The 18232-nt window shown below is 34.7% G+C and overlaps 1 protein-coding gene across 1 annotated transcript; it reads left to right on the forward strand.

Annotated features, from left to right (window-relative positions):
• Positions 1 to 691: 691 nt before the first annotated feature.
• SPY (Tetratricopeptide repeat (TPR)-like superfamily protein) lies at positions 692 to 18010 on the forward strand. The gene is made up of 18 exons (XM_028059430.2): positions 692 to 1000; positions 1144 to 1515; positions 3127 to 3288; positions 3396 to 3571; positions 3705 to 3780; positions 4396 to 4524; positions 4647 to 4766; positions 4849 to 4917; positions 4997 to 5078; positions 6048 to 6142; positions 7466 to 7530; positions 8297 to 8495; positions 10885 to 11079; positions 12103 to 12197; positions 12309 to 12444; positions 12554 to 12771; positions 15330 to 15457; positions 17109 to 18010. The coding sequence occupies exons 2-18, from the start codon at positions 1144 to 1146 to the stop codon at positions 17567 to 17569; spliced, it is 2778 nt and encodes a 925-aa protein (XP_027915231.2). The 5' UTR covers positions 692 to 1000; the 3' UTR covers positions 17570 to 18010.
• Positions 18011 to 18232: the final 222 nt, after the last annotated feature.

An 18232-nucleotide genomic window follows, 5' to 3' on the forward strand; every position in this document is an offset into this window, starting at 1 on the left:
ATAAATAGGTATTAATGTTTATTAAGCACATTGACCATTCTACTAAAGAGGAAATTTTGTATCGTATTTATCTTTCCTAACTAATGTTTATTTATCTCTTATTCATAACCATTCTCTTTATTATATATATTTTTTAATTATATTTGTTTTAAATTTCCCAACTATAGCAATGATTTGGATGCAAAGTGATTTTCATGCAATTTTCTAAAAAAAAGCATAATTTTTCAAATTGAATTTGATGTGGTGAACAACTAGTACAAACTACATACTTACCATCACAACCCTTGTATAAAACTAGAGAATAAAAAAAACAAAAATTTCAAATATCTATCTACAAAATCTCTTATATGTTTATAGGACAATAATAGTTTGACAAATTTATCTTGCAATTTTGCATGACATCTTTTGAATAGTTTTAAAATATAAAAAAATAAAAAAATAAAAAAATAAGGTCACTTAAAAGATATTATACCAGATTGTAAGAGAAAATTGTCAAAATTGAATTGTTAAAAAATATTTTTCATATTTACAGGATAAACTTTTATACCATTCCTTCCAATAACGGTTTAATGGGCTATGTTTTCCTTTTATAAAACATTACACGGTGTGGGTGTGTTATAACGGTTCAACGAACGTGTATTTGTAGAAAGAGCTCCGAGTTTATTTGGTACACATCCAACTTGGCTTAACTTGGCTTGTTAGAGGCACAGAGAGTTAGTTACTTTGTATGCTGAGTTGCCAACTTTGACTACCTCTTTCTCTCTCCAACCGATTAAGTTTTTCATTACACTAAAGCGTGATGAAGAACGCTTTACTCTTAGTTTTACTCTTTTGAATAAATAACACTCCCTATGTACGCTGTTTCTATTCACTCTGCTCCCTCACACGCACTCGCAAAACCCTAATCGCTTCCTCGAAACCTTCGCTTCTTCAATCTTATCGGTTCTGGCTCCCTCCGCTTCCACCGCCGGACAGTTCCGCCGCTTCTTTCTTCGCTAGGGTTCGTCCTCTCACCTTCAGCTGCGATCGATTTTGTGTTCATGAATTCTGACTATTTTCCTATAGACTCACAATGGTGATTGTGCAATTTCTTGACATAGTCGCTGCAATTGCGAATTCCGTTTTTTGTTCTTGTTTCTGCAGATGGCAGGGGCGGAGAATAGCGACGGGAGTGGGAGTGAACGGGAATTAGCGGGAAATGGAAACAACGGGTTTTTGGAGTCTAGTGGTTCTGCTGGTAGTGAAGGGAACGACAGCGTTTCTTATGCGAACGTCTTGCGTTCGAGGAACAAGTTTGCTGACGCTCTTGTTATCTACGAGCGTGTCTTGGAGAGCGATGGTGCAAATGTGGAGGCGCTCATTGGGAAAGGGATATGCCTTCAGATGCAGAATAAGGGAAGGCTTGCGTTTGAGAGTTTTTTTGAGGCTATCAAGCTGGATCCTCAAAATGCTCGTGCTCTCACACATTGCGGCATTTTGTATAAGGACGATGGTCGCCTGGTGGAGGCTGCTGAGGTATGCCTACCTCTGTTTAATAACTTTGGTTGCTGATATTGTTGCTTCGTTCTTTTTCTTTTCTTTTGTATTGTTTCTTCAGAATGATCAACTGTTAGCAATGTGGATGATGTGTTTTATCACCGCTAAATTTTCCCATTCTTTTCAGAGGTTGTATTTTTACTAGTCGGAATTCGAGGTTGTAAAAGGTTTATTTGTTGATTTGACGCCGTCTCTCTTCATATGCTGGGTTATTTGCTGTAAAAGATTCACTGTGGCTTATAATGTAGCTTTGTTTATGCTATGACAGTCTTATTGTGTTCTGGATATGTACTTGTTATGAAGTTCTCAAAGTCATAATGCCGCACATAAGTGTGTTATACTGAATGAAGTTGTACTAAATGTAAGTGTTATATATATTGATGGATATGCCCCGTGGACTAGATCTATAATCAAATTATAGCATTAACCGGGTGAAAATATCATTTTATAAGTCAGTTTTTAAGTGTGGGTTAGACTTAATAGTTCATTTTCTAAAATGGTACTAAAACATATCATAGTGAGGTTTGTTAGAACTTATCATGACACTTGGTATCAAGTTATTATTGGACTATCCCTAAATATCTATTATTGCGAGTGGAGATGTCTAGTTTTGGGTGTACAGGGGTATATTGGAGATTCTACATTGATTAGAAATATGATCAAATTATAGTATATAAATGAGGGCAAACATCATCTTATGAGTTTATTTTGTGAGGTTGAATTAGTCTTAAAGTTAATCTTTTAAGATATACATACAAATATACATATTAGTGGGAAGATAATGTTGTGTTCTATGAACTAGGATATTTATGGCAGTTTATGCTATGACATGACTGAAATTTTTGTCTGCTACTGGGCTGGCTGTCCTACCTTAATTGCAATTGATTCTTTTTTGAAATGTTAACAATATCAAATTGTAATTTCCAATAACATAATGAAAAAATAGTGTGAACTATATCATATATGCATGATAATGTATTGTTCAATGTACCAATTTTAAATTACTCAATATAGTGCCTGGAATAAGTGATTAATGGAGTGAAATGAAACCCCCGTTGCAGAAGAGTAAAAAAGAGCAGTGAAATATCAAATAGGGTGCGCATAATAGTACTCTTCCAGTTCCTCTTCAATTAGTGGTTTGTTTGTTGGGAATCCAAGGGTGAGTGGTAAAAATACCAGGAATATCTCCACTAATAAGCCACTAGCGAACTACACTAGTGAACTTGATACTACACTCAATCCAAAAATCTTGAGGCATAGGTTTGCAAGTCTTTCTCACTTTCACATTGCCCAATTTGCCTATTTTTACCCAATTTTGTTTATATTCTCAATCTCACTGCAATGATGTACTCATCTGGCTTTCAATCATTTTAATGAGAACTAGAATTGATGAAAGGTAAAAAACTAATGAATTGCTGAATCATGTGATTCTCATTAATAACACTGAACTACACTTATTCATCCATGTATCTCATAATTCAAAGTCAAAGCTTCACAGTATACAAATTGATCTGTACCATGCTAGTATTTCTACAAGTTGAAATTTATGTGGAATTTATTTCTGTTAATGAAGTTATTTACTTGGAACAGTCATATCAGAAGGCTTTACGAGTGGATCCTTCATACAGAGCAGCTGCTGAATGCCTTGCCATTGTGTTAACAGATATTGGTACCAACACAAAGCTTGCTGGAAACACTCAGGAAGGAATTAAAAAATATTTTGAAGCCCTCAAAGTAGATCCACATTATGCTGTAATTTTCTCGTATTCTGAATACTTTGCTTTTATCTTTAAAGCTACCAATTTTGTATAGATTTTAATTTGCATGATATATATTTTTATACTCTATGGCTTTTTCAGCCTGCATACTACAATCTCGGTGTGGTCTATTCAGAAATGATGCAATATGACATGGCCCTCACCTTCTATGAAAAAGCTGCAGCAGAGAGGCCAGTTTATGCTGAAGCATATTGCAATATGGGTGTGATTTATAAAAATCGTGGTGACTTGGATTCAGCTATTTCTTGTTATGATAGGTACTCTATATCTTGAGCTGGGTGTTTTTTTCTGATCCAAGAACCTGTAATAATTTAAATTTTATTTGTTAATTTATTTTATTGACTTGACTTTTACTGTTGGGTCTTATAACCAGGTGATGTTTTGTGGCAGGTGTTTAACTGTATCACCTAACTTTGAGATTGCAAAGAATAATATGGCTATAGCTTTGACAGATTTAGGAACGAAGGTGACACATCTGAAATTCTACGTAATGATAATTATGCAATAGCTATTTTTTTACATCTTTATTTTCAACTAAAATAGAACTTGTATAGAGGCATTTTATTGCTAATATCTTAATGCAATAGTGGTAAATTTGTAATGAAGATTGTCATGTAAAAAAATGATTCTGATGCAATGTAAAGTTCTGTGTTTGGTAGGGTTGAAATGGAAACGTTGGGTTTGTTGCTTAATGACTAGCATTTTAACTTATTTCATCTTAATTTTAAAGGGGCTTTGAGGAAATACAAGTAGTTGTTTTGTTTGCTGAAAATTAAACAATTTTGTAAAATCCAAAGTAATGGCTTCAGACCCGTAATTACTTTCCATTTAATGTTCCTACTTCCTATATTTCCTTGGTACAACAGTAAGTTTCCGCCTTGTGACTTGGTGTCTTAAAGAGCCTCGTCACTTGCTTTTTTGTTTGTTTTGGGGTGGGAGGGAGGCTGCATATATTTGACCCTTCTAGTCCCCTATGGTGGTCACATAATTGAAGCTCCATTCTGTTGTTCTCCTCCCATCCTCGACGAGATACATCTTTGAATCATTTCTATCTTACTAAGATTATTATTTTGGTTTATAGGTTAAATTGGAGGGGGACATCAACCAAGGTGTGGCTTTATATAAGAAAGCTTTGTATTACAACTGGCATTATGCTGATGCCATGTATAATCTTGGGGTTGCTTATGGTGAGATGCTTAAGTTTGATATGGTACGTTGAGTACAGGCATGCCTATATTCTATCACACTTCTGCACATGTTTTATTATGATATGACAGATGTGTGTATTAGTCTATACTAATTATATTGTTGGAAATTCAATCTACAATTTAGGCCATTGTATTCTATGAACTCGCCTTTCACTTTAATCCACATTGTGCGGAAGCATGTAACAATCTCGGTGTTATATACAAAGATCGTGAAAACCTTGATAAAGCAGTAGAATGCTACCAGGTAGCCGTGATGACCTTCTCATTTTGTTTGAGCATTGCTGGATTGCATAAATTTTTAATGATTTATTATTCTTGTTTTGCAGCTTGCTTTGTCAATCAAACCTAATTTTTCACAGTCGTTGAATAATCTTGGTGTTGTATACACTGTCCAGGTTAAGTTTTGCATAATTACTGAATTTTGTGAGTTGTCGAATATCTACAGTAAGTGATAATGTTTCCTTTTTTCTCCAGGGTAAAGTGGATGCTGCTGCAAGTATGATTGAGAAAGCTATCATTGCAAATCCGACATATGCAGAAGCATACAATAACCTAGGTCTTATTATCTTTTCTGTAATTATTTGTTTGGTTATTGTGTTTGACTGCATTTAGTAGTAATTGTCATAGTTAAGGTTGTGCAGATTTACGAATGACAACTTACCAGCATAATCTAGACTAGGTTATTCTTTAATCAGATGTGAATTGTATTATTTGATTCATATTTCTCTACGTTTGCTGGTTGCTATGAGTCAGTTCAATGGCCATGTATCACTGATGTTTTTATCCATTATATTAAATTATTTAAATCATGTCTCTCAGCTGTAAATGAGAGGTGCGGGTAGTGACACTGATAATATTGTTTGTTCTCCTCGGACTAGTCAAAAGGATAGTGCACACCTAGCCTGCATGGGTATGGGAGATATGGATAGTTGTGTGGTGTTAGGATCTATTGCATGGAATGGGACTAGAGCCCTACACTGGAATTATGGGATTTAGATGCGTGGTTTATCAAGGCTCTTGCTCGACTAACTTTTTAGTGGTGTGCTTGCTTCTCCCAGGAGTTTAATTATGATTGAGTTCCATTTTGAACTTCTATCATGGTCGCAAAAGATTATGGCAAATAATGCTTGAATACTATAATTATGCTTGTTTTCTCATTGGTTGGGTCTTCTCTGTTGTAGTTAAGTAGTTATTCAATTGATATTGTTCCTAGAGATTAACCAAGTAGCTGGTTATAAATCATATCTTGAATAATGTAAACCAAAAGAATTCCTATATTGAAATGATATTAGTGTTGCTGAAGCAAAGGTAAGATAAGTAAAATTGGTTTGAAACATTATTTGGAGCAATATAATGTCCTACAGTGGTTTTGAAAGATTTAATGTAACTGTGTGTTTGTTACCGTCTTTTCCTTTATATTTAATTACAAAAATTACAAAAATGAGTTTTTGCAGAAGGGATATGGCAGTGAAAAGTTCTGAGTACGTCCTTTTGTCATATGCTTATCTTCTCTATTTTTGTGCAGGAGTTCTTTATAGGGATGCTGGCGATATAACTGGAGCAATTAATGCTTATGAGCAATGTCTTAAGATTGATCCTGATTCTCGGAATGCTGGTCAGGTGTGGTGCATAATGGGTGATCATTTCGTCCTTTGTGTTCTGTAAATTGTTTAGACATGTGCAATCATGCATTAAAGCATAACGCCACATCTTCGGTTAGGAGTAGGTTTATATATGAACTAGTATTCAACTTAAACTAGATCTATTATGGTGGTGCCTATTATGTATGCATATTAATAGTTACCATGATATAGGGTATTGAGGTTAAGTTTTCTTGTGAGAGAGTGAGCTTCTAGTTTGGGACATTGGTTGTAAAGTGATAAAATAAAATTGCTGTTTAAAAGGTTAACTTTCTGGAATAAATGTGTAATGTTTCTAACGTTTGACTAGAACAAAACAAAGTTGCCCTACATCTTTCCATGACCAGAACTAAACAAAGCGTTAAGTAATATTTTATGGATAACGTAAGGCTGTACTGAGACAATGGAAGGGTAATATTGAGTTGTGGAAGGGCAAGGGAACAAGAATGAGTACTTGTAAATCTTGCTTCTTTGTGTGCAGAGAAAGTATGGACATCTATTGGTCTGTGAGAAGTATACTTTTGAATCTTGATTACTGTACACTGTTTGTTTCTGTTTCACGACATATAAGACCAACATGCAATTATATATATCCAAGATTTTTCATCCTTTGGGAATCTTTTGCTTTGTTGTGAAGGGTGGGGGTATTGACTAGTTTAGGAATCAATGGCAGTGGGCATGGAAATCCCTTTAGAGAGTTAAATGGCCAAATTAAGATTAAATGGTCAAATTCGGAAGTGCTTTTACTATTTTCTCCTGACCAGAATTATGCTTTTTCCAATCTAGTTAAAATTTCTGGTATGGATTGAACATTCTAGGAATCCAGGAAAGTTGGGTATGGAAATGAATATAATTTGGATTGTACTTACTTTTTTTGTACTTCTTAGTAAATACCGTCTTGGTGTAACCAATTAAAATTAAGTGTCGCAATCCTGATGTTTTTAATCTTTTCTTCTGGCCTTAATAGTACTTCCAATATTTAAATTTGTACAGAGGATTTTAGGAGTTTAAACTATGACGTTATATACATATATTTATGTCTATATATATTGTTCTGTAATTGTCTTTACTTTATGCATTGGTAATGCTGAGAGCCTAGTTACATCAGCCTAGTATCGAGAGTAACCTTTTTATTTGTTCAATTTCAAATATTTTGCCATAATTTGATTCTTTTACACATTAAAATCAGGTTCTGATACAATGGGGGGATGAATGTATTTTGTCCTTTTGCTAAAGTTATCTCTTGATCTTTGGAGCTTTTATCCCCTGTATACAATGTCTCATTTTGTACCATATTATGCAGAACCGCTTACTTGCAATGAATTACATAGATGAAGGAATTGATGACACACTTTTTGAGGTTCACAGGTTACAGCTTTCTCTAATGAACTTCTTTATACTTGAGTTTTTATCATTGGTAGTATTTAGTTAACTCCATTGATTTCACATAAATTTTTAATGACGTGTAATTTCCTTAGGTGTTGGAAAAAGATACATGTTATCGTCTGCTTTCTGCATGGTTTTTACCATTTTATTTGCAGTGGTCCCGTACTTGTATCTATGTTTGAAGCATGAAAGAATAAACAAGTAACATGCGTTTCTAGATTGGTTGTGCTAGTTAGGAAAGTAACACAAAATTATAAATTCAAAGCTTAGTTAAGTTTTTTGAAGACCAAAAGTTTGGTGGTTATCTACTTCTAAGCTCAAAAATACTTTGTTCACAAATTTTTGAGGGAAATGTTTTTTATCCTTTCTTAAGTTGAATGCATTGTTTTACAGCATTGTGATCACTTACCTTGGTCATTGTGATATAAACTGTTTTCTGTGGTTTCTCAAATATCTATTAGCATCGAAGGAATGTGTTAGTTTGATACCTAAAGAGTAGCAAGATGGGATAATACCTGTGACTTCAGAATAGTAATTTTCCATTTTATGTTGAACATAAACCCTTAGGAAATGTTTAATATTATGTTACTTTATTTTGAATTTGTACATAATTCTTCCTATGTTATCTATTTGCTCCATGTTATTTTTAATGAAGGATAATTTACAGTTCTTGTGTAGCAATATACTTTTTGTGCAAAAATTGATTATGTAACTTGTAAACTATAATGGATCAAATGTTTACATGCAGGAACTGGGGTAGGCGATTCATGAGACTATATCCACGTTACACATCATGGGTTAACTCAAAAGATCCTGACCGACCCCTTGTGATAGGCTACGTTTCGCCTGATTATTTTACCCATTCTGTCTCATATTTCATCGAAGCACCTCTTGTCTATCATGACTACTCCAATTTCAAAGTGATTGTTTATTCTGCAGTTGTCAAGGTATCAATTGTGAACCCACACACAACTTGCAATATAACCTATTAATGCAATTTCAAAGCTTCTGACATGACATATATTCTCTTGTTCTCTTGAAATTCAAGCATGAATAAAATTCATTGTTGGTTGGCTTACAGAGATGCATGTTTGTTAATGTTTCACCTCCTTTAATATTGGAAATGTAAAACTAATGTCGGAAGGGTTTGCTTTTTCTTGTCCTTAACCAACACTTTTTTTTGTTCTCCATAAAAATTATTAGTTGGTGAAAGATTCTCAGTCTATGGTCTAGGAGATCGAAATACTTTCTTTTGGAATTGTTTACCTTATTGGAAACCCACATGACCCATTGGAAGAATTTTCTTCTGTGGTTCAGTTAGTTATTGGTACTGCTTTCCAATAGGAAAACTGTGATGGATCAATATATATTTATATTGAATATAAAATATAATCATCAGTAGAAAAGAAAATTGGTCTTAGGTTTCATTCCCCATTATGGTTTCTTTTTTTCGATCATAATTAATTTGTTAGGTTATTTACAGTTCTAAAATATTCGTAATTTTTACTGAGCAAAGGTTTGTTGAGCAACAAGTGTCTGATATATTGGCTGCTTGCCAATTGAAATATAAAATGGAACCTTGAAACTTGATTTAGGATATTTCACAGTAAAAAAGCCTTCCATTGTGGTTATATTCTATTGTATGAAGATAAAGGGAATACCCAAATTTTTGGGTATTGTGATGTTGATTGGACATGATCTCCTATGGATAGACGCTCTACTATAAGGTATTGTGTTCTTATTGGAGGAATGATTATTTCTTGTAAAAACAAGACAGAAAATATGGTTGCTCAATGTAGTGTTGAAACTGAATATAGGGCAATTATGTGTCTCACTTGTGAACTTGTATGAGTGAAACAATTTCTTTTACAAGTAAAATTTTGTGAGATCCAACAAACAAAGATGTATTGTGATCACCAACTTGCTCTCCACATTGCTTCCAATCCATTGTTCAATGAGAGGACTAAGCATAAAACTTGACTATCATTTTATTCAGGAAAATTTGTTATCTAAGAAAATTTGTACTGAGGTTGGATGATCATCTTGCAAATGTGTTAACAAAATCCTTGAGAGGACCTCAAATTGAGTTTATTTGTACCAAACCTGGCACATACAATTTGTATGCTCAAGTTTGAGAGGGAGTGTTAGAAAAGTTATTAAATATAGGTAATTGTAGTTGTATTTGGAAACTGTTATATGTTTTGCTTAGGATGTGTTTACTTATTAACATTAGTTACCTAGATATGTTTTTCTTGTACCTTTTGGTGTTCCTGGTGTAATTTGCTTTTATATATAACGAAGATCAGCTGTGAGATAATCAATCTCTTAATCTCTTTTATCATATGTTCAGTCTTAAGTCAAAGCTTAAGCATAACATTTATTTACAATCCCTATTTGATTCTTGTAACAAGTCATTTTTAGCGTTGTTTTTGTTTTTTTCGCTTTACCTTATTTGTTCAGTTTCTTCAAACTTTTAAAGCTTGAACTCTACCTAACTTAATAGACTTCTGCCTCCCCCTTCAAGTTTCCATCAGTCAAGTCTCTTTTTAATTATATGCATTTTTCCAAATTCACTGTTTTGAAAATTTTTTCATTTGTCACAGTCCCTAGTCCGTCCCTGCCTCGCTTGCTATTATTATTATTTTTTTTTGTGTGTGGGGGCTTATACGGAACAAAAGCGTAATGCTTGTGCATCAAGTTGTATGAGTTATTGACCTTGATAGTCATGTTTTTTTTTTTTTCATAAATGCATGCTAGGCATTACCATGAGACTTTACAATCCCAATTGGGTTGACACCCCAAAGCTCTACAATCATAGGCCATTACATGAGAGAATCATATCACCGAAAAAGGGAATACAAAAGACATGGGTGTACCTCACCAAAACCCTTGCCAAAAGTAAATTCACTTGAAGACTAAACCAAGCTAACACGTAACACCCAATGCCTAGCCAAACCTAAACTTAGGAAGGCCATATATATTCCTATAAAGTCAAGACCCAAGACAGGAGGTAAAATATCAAACTAAGAAAAAGTGAAAGTTAATAAACAACTTTTACTTATTTTTAACCTCTTATTTTTATCTTAAGCCAAACGTAAGTATAACCTAGCAGTTCTTTTTGGGAGAATCGGGAATAGGTTTTCATGGAATCAGCTGTTACAATTTACCAAACAACCAATTTTCGAGATGGCTCAGCACTAATAGCTAGCGGGGTTAACATTCTGACTTTGGTTACATTAACATACTTTGCAGTCTATTGAATTTGTAATAGCATACATCTTAGTACTTCACCTTTCTTGACTTTCACATAATTTGGAATTGATTTGCATGTTGTAGGCAGATGCAAAAACCATTAGATTTAGAGAGAAAGTTACAAGGAAGGGTGGTATCTGGAAAGATATTTATGGAATTGATGAAAAGAAGGTCGCCGACATGGTTAGAGAAGATCAAGTTGATATTTTGGTAGAACTTACCGGTCATACTGCAAACAATAAATTGGGAATGATGGCATGTCGGCCTGCACCGGTTCAGGTGTGTTTAGACTTAATCATATTTATGTATAACTCGATTTCTTTGTTTTTCAGCTTGTAACTTCTTATCCATGGTTACTATATATTCTTTTGTCTATGTTTTCCTTTTAATCTTTGTTTAGTTGGATGTTTTTGGATGCTGCAGCTTGATTGTTAACTATAAACTTCTCATTTCTCATTTCTCAAATGTTGTGAATTAATAAGATTTTAATTTTTTCAAATTGAATGGTTAAGAGCCGTGTTTATGTTAGAGATCCAAAATGTAGAAGATTAAACAGGGATAATGAGAAAAATTATGTATTATTCCTAAAAATGAAATAGAAAATACAGCAGGATGATGATTCCTACTGCCACAGAGCAACCTCCTCTAGAGTAGAGAGCTTCATCTCTGTCTGTCAACTCCCTTTTCACAGCTTCCAGTCTTATTAATTCATATCGGAAGAGGTTTTCTGCCATTGACAACATTAAAAGGTGTTTTCCTTTTGGAAGCATGACAATTGGTGTTATACCAATATCCAGCATGAAAGCCAATCCACCCGCAGCTGTGGTTGGTCTTCCATGAAACAGGTCTTCCATGTAAAGGTCTCCAAATAGCAATTGATAACTTTTGTTTGACCATTAGTTTCTTTGTGGTAAGCAGTGCCCATTTTGAGTGCTGTCCCTTGAAGCTTGAGCAACTCTTTCCACAACCAGTCAATTTGCATTACTTAAATTTGTTCATATTTGATGACCTGCAAGGAAATCCTGATGATGTCTTTACATGCATGCTTACATGCTTACACACACACACACCAAGTAAATTAATTTTGAATATATATCAAGTATATGCATCTTTGTTTTTTTATTTGAATGAAACATACAGCAATCTCAATGTATGTATGCAATACTAATATTTTAGTTATCAAGTTATATGATGTGGTATGTATCATTCATAGCAACATTCATTATGTCATTTGCTATTATTTTGTGCTTTGTGTATTTATTTGACCTCATGCAAATTGTAACTTGTGTCCTTTGCAAGCAGGTGACTTGGATTGGTTATCCCAATACAACAGGATTGCCTACGATTGATTATAGAATCACTGATTCTCTGGCAGACCCTCCTGAAACAAAGCAGAAGTAGATCTCTTCAAGAACTTCAGTACTTTCTTGTCATTGACCTATACTATAACACTTTTATACAACTCCTGTTATTTTTTATTTTCTTAGAGTACTTTTTTTTAATTATAGACACATCGAGGAGTTGGTTAGATTGCCAGAATGTTTCCTTTGTTACACCCCTTCCCCTGAGGCTGGCCCTGTTTCTGCAACTCCAGCACTTTCCAATGGCTTCATCACATTTGGTAGTTTCAACAATCTTGCTAAGGTATCAATTATGTTAAAAAAACGTTATGTATTTTCTCTTCATTTACCAAGGGCAAATTGTTAAAGATAATAAGTCGTGTTCTCTGATGTGTGTACTTCTTTTTCTTTAGATTACACCAAAGGTATTGAAGGTTTGGGCGAGGATATTGTGTGCAATTCCAAATTCCCGCCTTGTGGTAAAATGCAAACCATTTTGTTGTGATAGCGTGCGGCAAAGATTCCTTTCAACACTAGAGCAGTTAGGCTTAGAACCGCTACGTGTTGATCTTTTGCCCCTTATTCTTCTTAACCATGATCATATGCATGCCTATTCTCTAATGGACATCAGGTAATATCTCTATTATGTATTCCTTGAGTGTTTATGATCTTGCTCACACTCAGATTTTCTAAGGTGTGCATATTTTATGTGTTGATAGCATGTATTGTTTTTGCTAGATGTATTTTACTATACGGCGGGCCTGGGCCCATCGCTGAATAATTCTATGCACACATACTTGTGGGTGCGCTCGCACACACACATGATGTTCCTTTGTTGTGCTCTAGACATAGAAGGATTCTATCATATGACTCCTTATCTTTTATCTCTATATGGTATCTGGAGCCTAATTCTAATCCATGGCCTGGCCTCTTAGTGGACCCTATATCCATTGATGTCTGTATTTTTCCAGAAATTGTCTCTTCCAATTTTGGCATTGCCTCTTCATTGTGCACTTTTTCTGGCTGTTTTCCACCATTGTTGCTGCACCATTGTGTTTGTGATGTAGTTCTTAGCTTTTCGATTAGTGACTCCCAATCGAAGTCCCTTTGCCTAAGGGACCACTGCTATTAATCTTCTCTCCCGCATCGGCATAATTCGTCATGTGTGGCAGCATGTTTGGCCACTGTTTCAGCTGTTATTGTTTGGCCACTTTAGTTAATGAAAAAGATTATCCACGGTGGTCCAAAGTTGATGCCTAAGCTTTTAACATTCATTAGTCGATTATTCGTCCTTCCTACCTTTTGAGCTTATGAGAGATGTGCTGGGGTTTAGGAATATACCTAATTGTTATGTACCGTGATACTCAACATCTCCATGGTGTTTGCCAAAACCTCTCTAGTGTCATTGTCCTAAATGCCTTGATGACCGAGTACTTAGGCAAAATTTATGGTCAGCTACAAGACTTCAATGAAATATTGCCTCCTTGTGTGGCTTCTACCCAAGAACTAAAGCAACAACAAACTTTCTTTGTGTTGAACACGTTGTATAGGCTTCAAGAAAATATTTGTCAATCTATGACCAGATTATGGGGTCTATGACTGTGTCCACATTGAACTTTGCTTGGTCCTTGTGTCTTGTGCAAGTTGTCCCTTGATGACTCCTCTGCGTTAAAATTACAGCGTGAACCTCGCAAATCGGGCAAATGATATCCCATGTGTGATCATTGTTACATTCTTAGTCACACAATTGTTTGCTCTTATGTGTTGCATGGTCGCACTACTTGGTATGCTTTGTTGCTTAGTTTCCCCTGTTGTTCCTCCTGATTCTAGTGCCACCCCCTTGTGATAGTTTTGAACTTTCAACTCTCTTCCATGAATTTTTTAAATGGTTTTAGGAAGTCATACCTCTAGTTCCTTTGTTTACCGGTTTCATTAACTCCATCTCGCTTGGGTCTTGGATCCTCAACTTTGATGTCATGATCTTAAATATGTTGATAGATCTCTTTTCTCATGCTTTTCCATTTCTAGTTATTTGCCCCCTGTCGCTGTATTTAATGGCTCTCGAGCCCCATCTCGTGGTGTTGATACTGTCCATCTTCCAACTTCTCTCTTGATTGACGAATCTCCTTTATGCCCCTTGATCTCGGTTAAATTTATTACCCCTTCGCCATCTTACCTCTTTTGTTAATTGTGTTATTCTTTTATTTAAGCCCTTGTTTTCTTATAGGACCAAAGTTTAGGAAGGATGATTGGCACTAAATGTGAGTGTCATGGCCTTTATCAACATCGGATCTTTGCTCATGTTTACTTGGTGGTGGATTATCCTTCTCCCATCCTTGCTCAAATGGACCCTCCTAGCCTTGCCAAACCTAAACACCTTGTACCATATCCAAACTGTTTTCTTTGTTGTGAGTCATGTCAATTAGGAAAACATAGTTGTAGTCTTTTTCCTAGGAGTGTTCTCAACAAAGCTTTGTCTCGTTTTGCTTTAGTTCACTTAATTACTGATTATCCTCAATCTTCTTGGTTGTTCTAAATGAAAAATCATTGAGTTGTTTTCCATATAACAATTCTTGGTGTTTCTATTGTTTATTTTCTGTAGTGATAATGGTCATGAATACCTCTTTCATTCTTTTCAAACTTCCATTGATTCCCATTATATTCTTAGTCAAACCTCTTGGAACAATAGACACCTTATTGAAACAAAATGGGATGGTGAAGTGCAATAATAGACACCTTATTGAAACAACTCAAATTCTTTTATACCATGGTCGTGCTCCTTATTAATTTTGGGCTGATGTTCCCACTGCATGTATCTCATCAGTTGCATGGCATCTTCAGTCCTCAACAACGAAATAGCTCAATCTATTTTGTTCTCATGAACCTTTCCACCCATTGAATCCCGAAGTTTTCAGATTTTCCTATTTTGTTCTCAAGTTTAGTCTTTCCCTTGAAAACTGTCATTTAATTTAAGATTGTGCTTATGATTTTTATATCATAGGTTTTCAACATGCAGTGGTTTTAATATCAGTGAATCATAAGATTCTATTATTTTGTTGTTGATTGTTTGTGTTTCTAGAAAAATGGATAACTATGAAAAATATATATCTGATTCCAATAAAAGGATTCCTTGCACTTTGTTTGATCGTGTGATGCATTGTATAAACACTTATGGCTTGTTTCATGTAGTTTGGATACATTTCCATATGCTGGAACAACAACAACTTGTGAATCTTTATATATGGGAGTTCCATGTGTCACCATGGCTGGTTCAGTACATGCACACAATGTTGGTGTTAGTCTTCTTAGAAACGTTGGTAAGAAGCATTTCATAATTTTTGTTTATTGTCAATATATGCATATTCTCCTACAATTTTAGAGTTTTCTACCATAACCACCATTCTAATTTATGTGTTCAGCCATTGTAGTGAATAGCAGTTAGTGTTGCGGCTGCCCCCAAAACTTCTATGGTGGGTTAGCAGTGGTGGGACAAATGCTACTTGGATCTATAAGTAGTATGCTGAAAAATGAAGAAAACATCTACAATTTAAAACATTCTGTTTAATTTTCATGACCAACAAAATAACTTAAAAGCACTACTCTGGGACAGAGGGCTTTTCTGACTAAAATGAAAAATACTTCCTGATAAATGAATGTTATTCAATAGCCAAAAAATTGGTTAAGTTTCATGGATCTATGTATAGACTAACAAATAAAAGTTAGTAGACTAAAGTCGAAAAGATGAAGCAAAATCTGATTGTAAAGTTCTTTTGGTCATGTATAGCTTAGTTCGTTTGCTGACATGTTTTAAAATTAAATCTCAAAATACAACGTCCTACATGATAATTGTTTGACTATCAATTAATGGAAGTGTTGAATGTTCATTATAGACCTTCTTTATAAAATCATGTTCTTTTACAATCTCCTTGCAACCTCCAATCTTGTTCGCTTCCTCCTTCACTGTCATCTTTGGTGACCCTCTAATGACACATATAACAAAGCAACTTTCCCAAGATTTCACTCTATGAAGGAAATATGACTCTTATTCCTTGTTTTTTTTTGTGATTATCATTGCTTTTATTTATTTACCAACATATTTTTATTCCCTTATTTTAAAGGTTTTGATTATTACATATATAGATGATGATAATATAATTGGTGGCATTGTGATGAATAAAATAATTTTTTATTTCCTTACATAGTTCAAGTGTCATCAATGGAAGTTAACGTGTGTACCGTGCTCCATTATGGAATTAAACATTTGACGAGTTCCACAGGTTTGACTTGATATAATCTAGAGTCCCCTGCATTGTGTAAACTTAAGTGCTAAATTTTTCTGTACATTGCTTTCCATAAACACAATGTAGAAACTTTCAACATAACGTTCTAATTTCAACATAACCCTCATAACTATTAACGCACATGTAGAAACTTTCAAGTCTTCCATCTTGAGAACGTTGTAGTCCAAACGTTTCCTTTATTACCTGATATGGCTTGTGTTTGCTTCTCTTTGTTCCTGCTGATTTTTTTTTTGTTATAAGCCCGTGATGTTTTTATGCTTAGATTATAATTTTGGTTCTCCTTAATTTTTAATCCCTTATTTTGGTCCTTTTGTGTGATCTTAGTTTCCATATTTTAGAAAATTCATTGTTTTATTTTAATCCTCAGTATTGCACATTTTATTTCCTTTATTGTTGTTTAATTCAACCCCAGACCTAAATTTTTTTTAAGGTATCATGGAAAATAATTTAATGAATTAAAATGTAAGATTAAAAGAAATAATTGTATGCAAAAGTGAGGATTGGGACCAGAATTGTAAATTAGACATTAAAGGGAGACTAAAACTATAATTTATCTTTGTTATTTCTTTAAAATTTTATAGCTTTTACTTTCCAAAGCATCATTTTATTTTTTATTTTCGGCCGTAGCTGCAAGACTGTTGTTGAATATTTTACTTATTACAACCAGGGATGGAGCATTTGATAGCCAGAAATGAAGATGAGTACGTTGAATTGGCTAAGAAGTTGGCTTCTGACATTTCCTCACTACATAATTTGAGAATGAGTCTACGAGATGTGATGTCCAAGTCCCCTCTCTGTGATGGTGCAAAATTTACCTTAGGTCTAGAGTCAACTTACAGAAATATGTGGCACAGGTATTGTAGAGGAGATGTCCCATCTTTGAAACGCATGGAATTGTTAGAAGAAGTTGCTATGGGTGACTTGACAAATAAGACTTCTGAGTCATCAAGAATTGCAAACTCAAGGGAGGAGAGTCCTGGATCTGTGAAGGCCAATGGATTTGATACAATGCCCGTGTCAAAGCTTAACATAGACAGCTGCGAAGAAAACGGTGGGTCATCAAATGGCGGTAGTAAACAAGGAAAAAGAGAGGTTAATGTTGATTTTCATCCGAGAGTCCTTTTGTAGTGATTGAAGGATGTAGAACTTGATTACAATAGTTGTACCATCATGATGTATAGTTGCTGTTGGAAGAAGCTGAAAGCAATCATTGCATCGCATAAAGTTAACTTGCATATAGGGGGTGGGGGCTATAGAAAGTAAGTCATAAAAGCCCCTTCGGTGCGGTGGATGTGCAAAATGGTGAAGCTACCTTGAGCTGCAGTCTGTAACACATGTTTTTTGGTAGCCGTTGCCTGCTGGATATTCCTCCCGTTGATTTTAATAGATTAGAGCGTGGCAATTTGTTTTTACTGCTTTTGAAATTGGCATTTTTTTTTTTGTGGGCGCGAAATAGCTGGTTTTATGGGGGATTGCTTTTTGCACTGCCATGGTTTTCTCCCACACACTGTGGGGTGTATGTAGGAGACAAAAATGACCCTAAGTAATCAAAAACCTAATTCTATTTCATCTTTTCTACACTTTCTCATTGCTTTGTCTTTGTCACCAATTGTTGCTCCCACTTCCATTCACATTGTCACCATCAATTCTTATCATCACCATTATTGTTGTTGCAGTTGTGACGATGAGAGTGCAAAATTTATGTTTGGTTATTTTTATCAGTTGTGGTGTATATTTTGAATTTCTTGATTTCGAAAATTCAATTTGTAGAACCTGGTTAGTAGTTTTGGA

The sequence above is a fragment of the Vigna unguiculata genome, chromosome 1 (genome assembly GCF_037176805.1).
Source record: "Vigna unguiculata cultivar grain cowpea cultivar isolate G323 ecotype 2 chromosome 1, ASM3717680v1, whole genome shotgun sequence".
NCBI classification, from domain to species: domain Eukaryota; kingdom Viridiplantae; phylum Streptophyta; class Magnoliopsida; order Fabales; family Fabaceae; genus Vigna; species Vigna unguiculata.

What these genes read in the sequence shown, in the direction of transcription:
- SPY (XM_028059430.2), top strand. Translation starts at nt 1,144, where the DNA reads ATGGCAGGGGCGGAGAATAGCGACGGGAGTGGGAGTGAACGGGAATTA. An exon ending in GCTATTTCTTGTTATGATAG is followed by an intron (nt 3,572 to 3,704) that starts GTACTCTATATC and finishes GTTTTGTGGCAG; the next exon opens with GTGTTTAACTGTATCACCTA. An exon ending in TGACAGATTTAGGAACGAAG is followed by an intron (nt 3,781 to 4,395) that starts GTGACACATCTG and finishes TTTGGTTTATAG; the next exon opens with GTTAAATTGGAGGGGGACAT.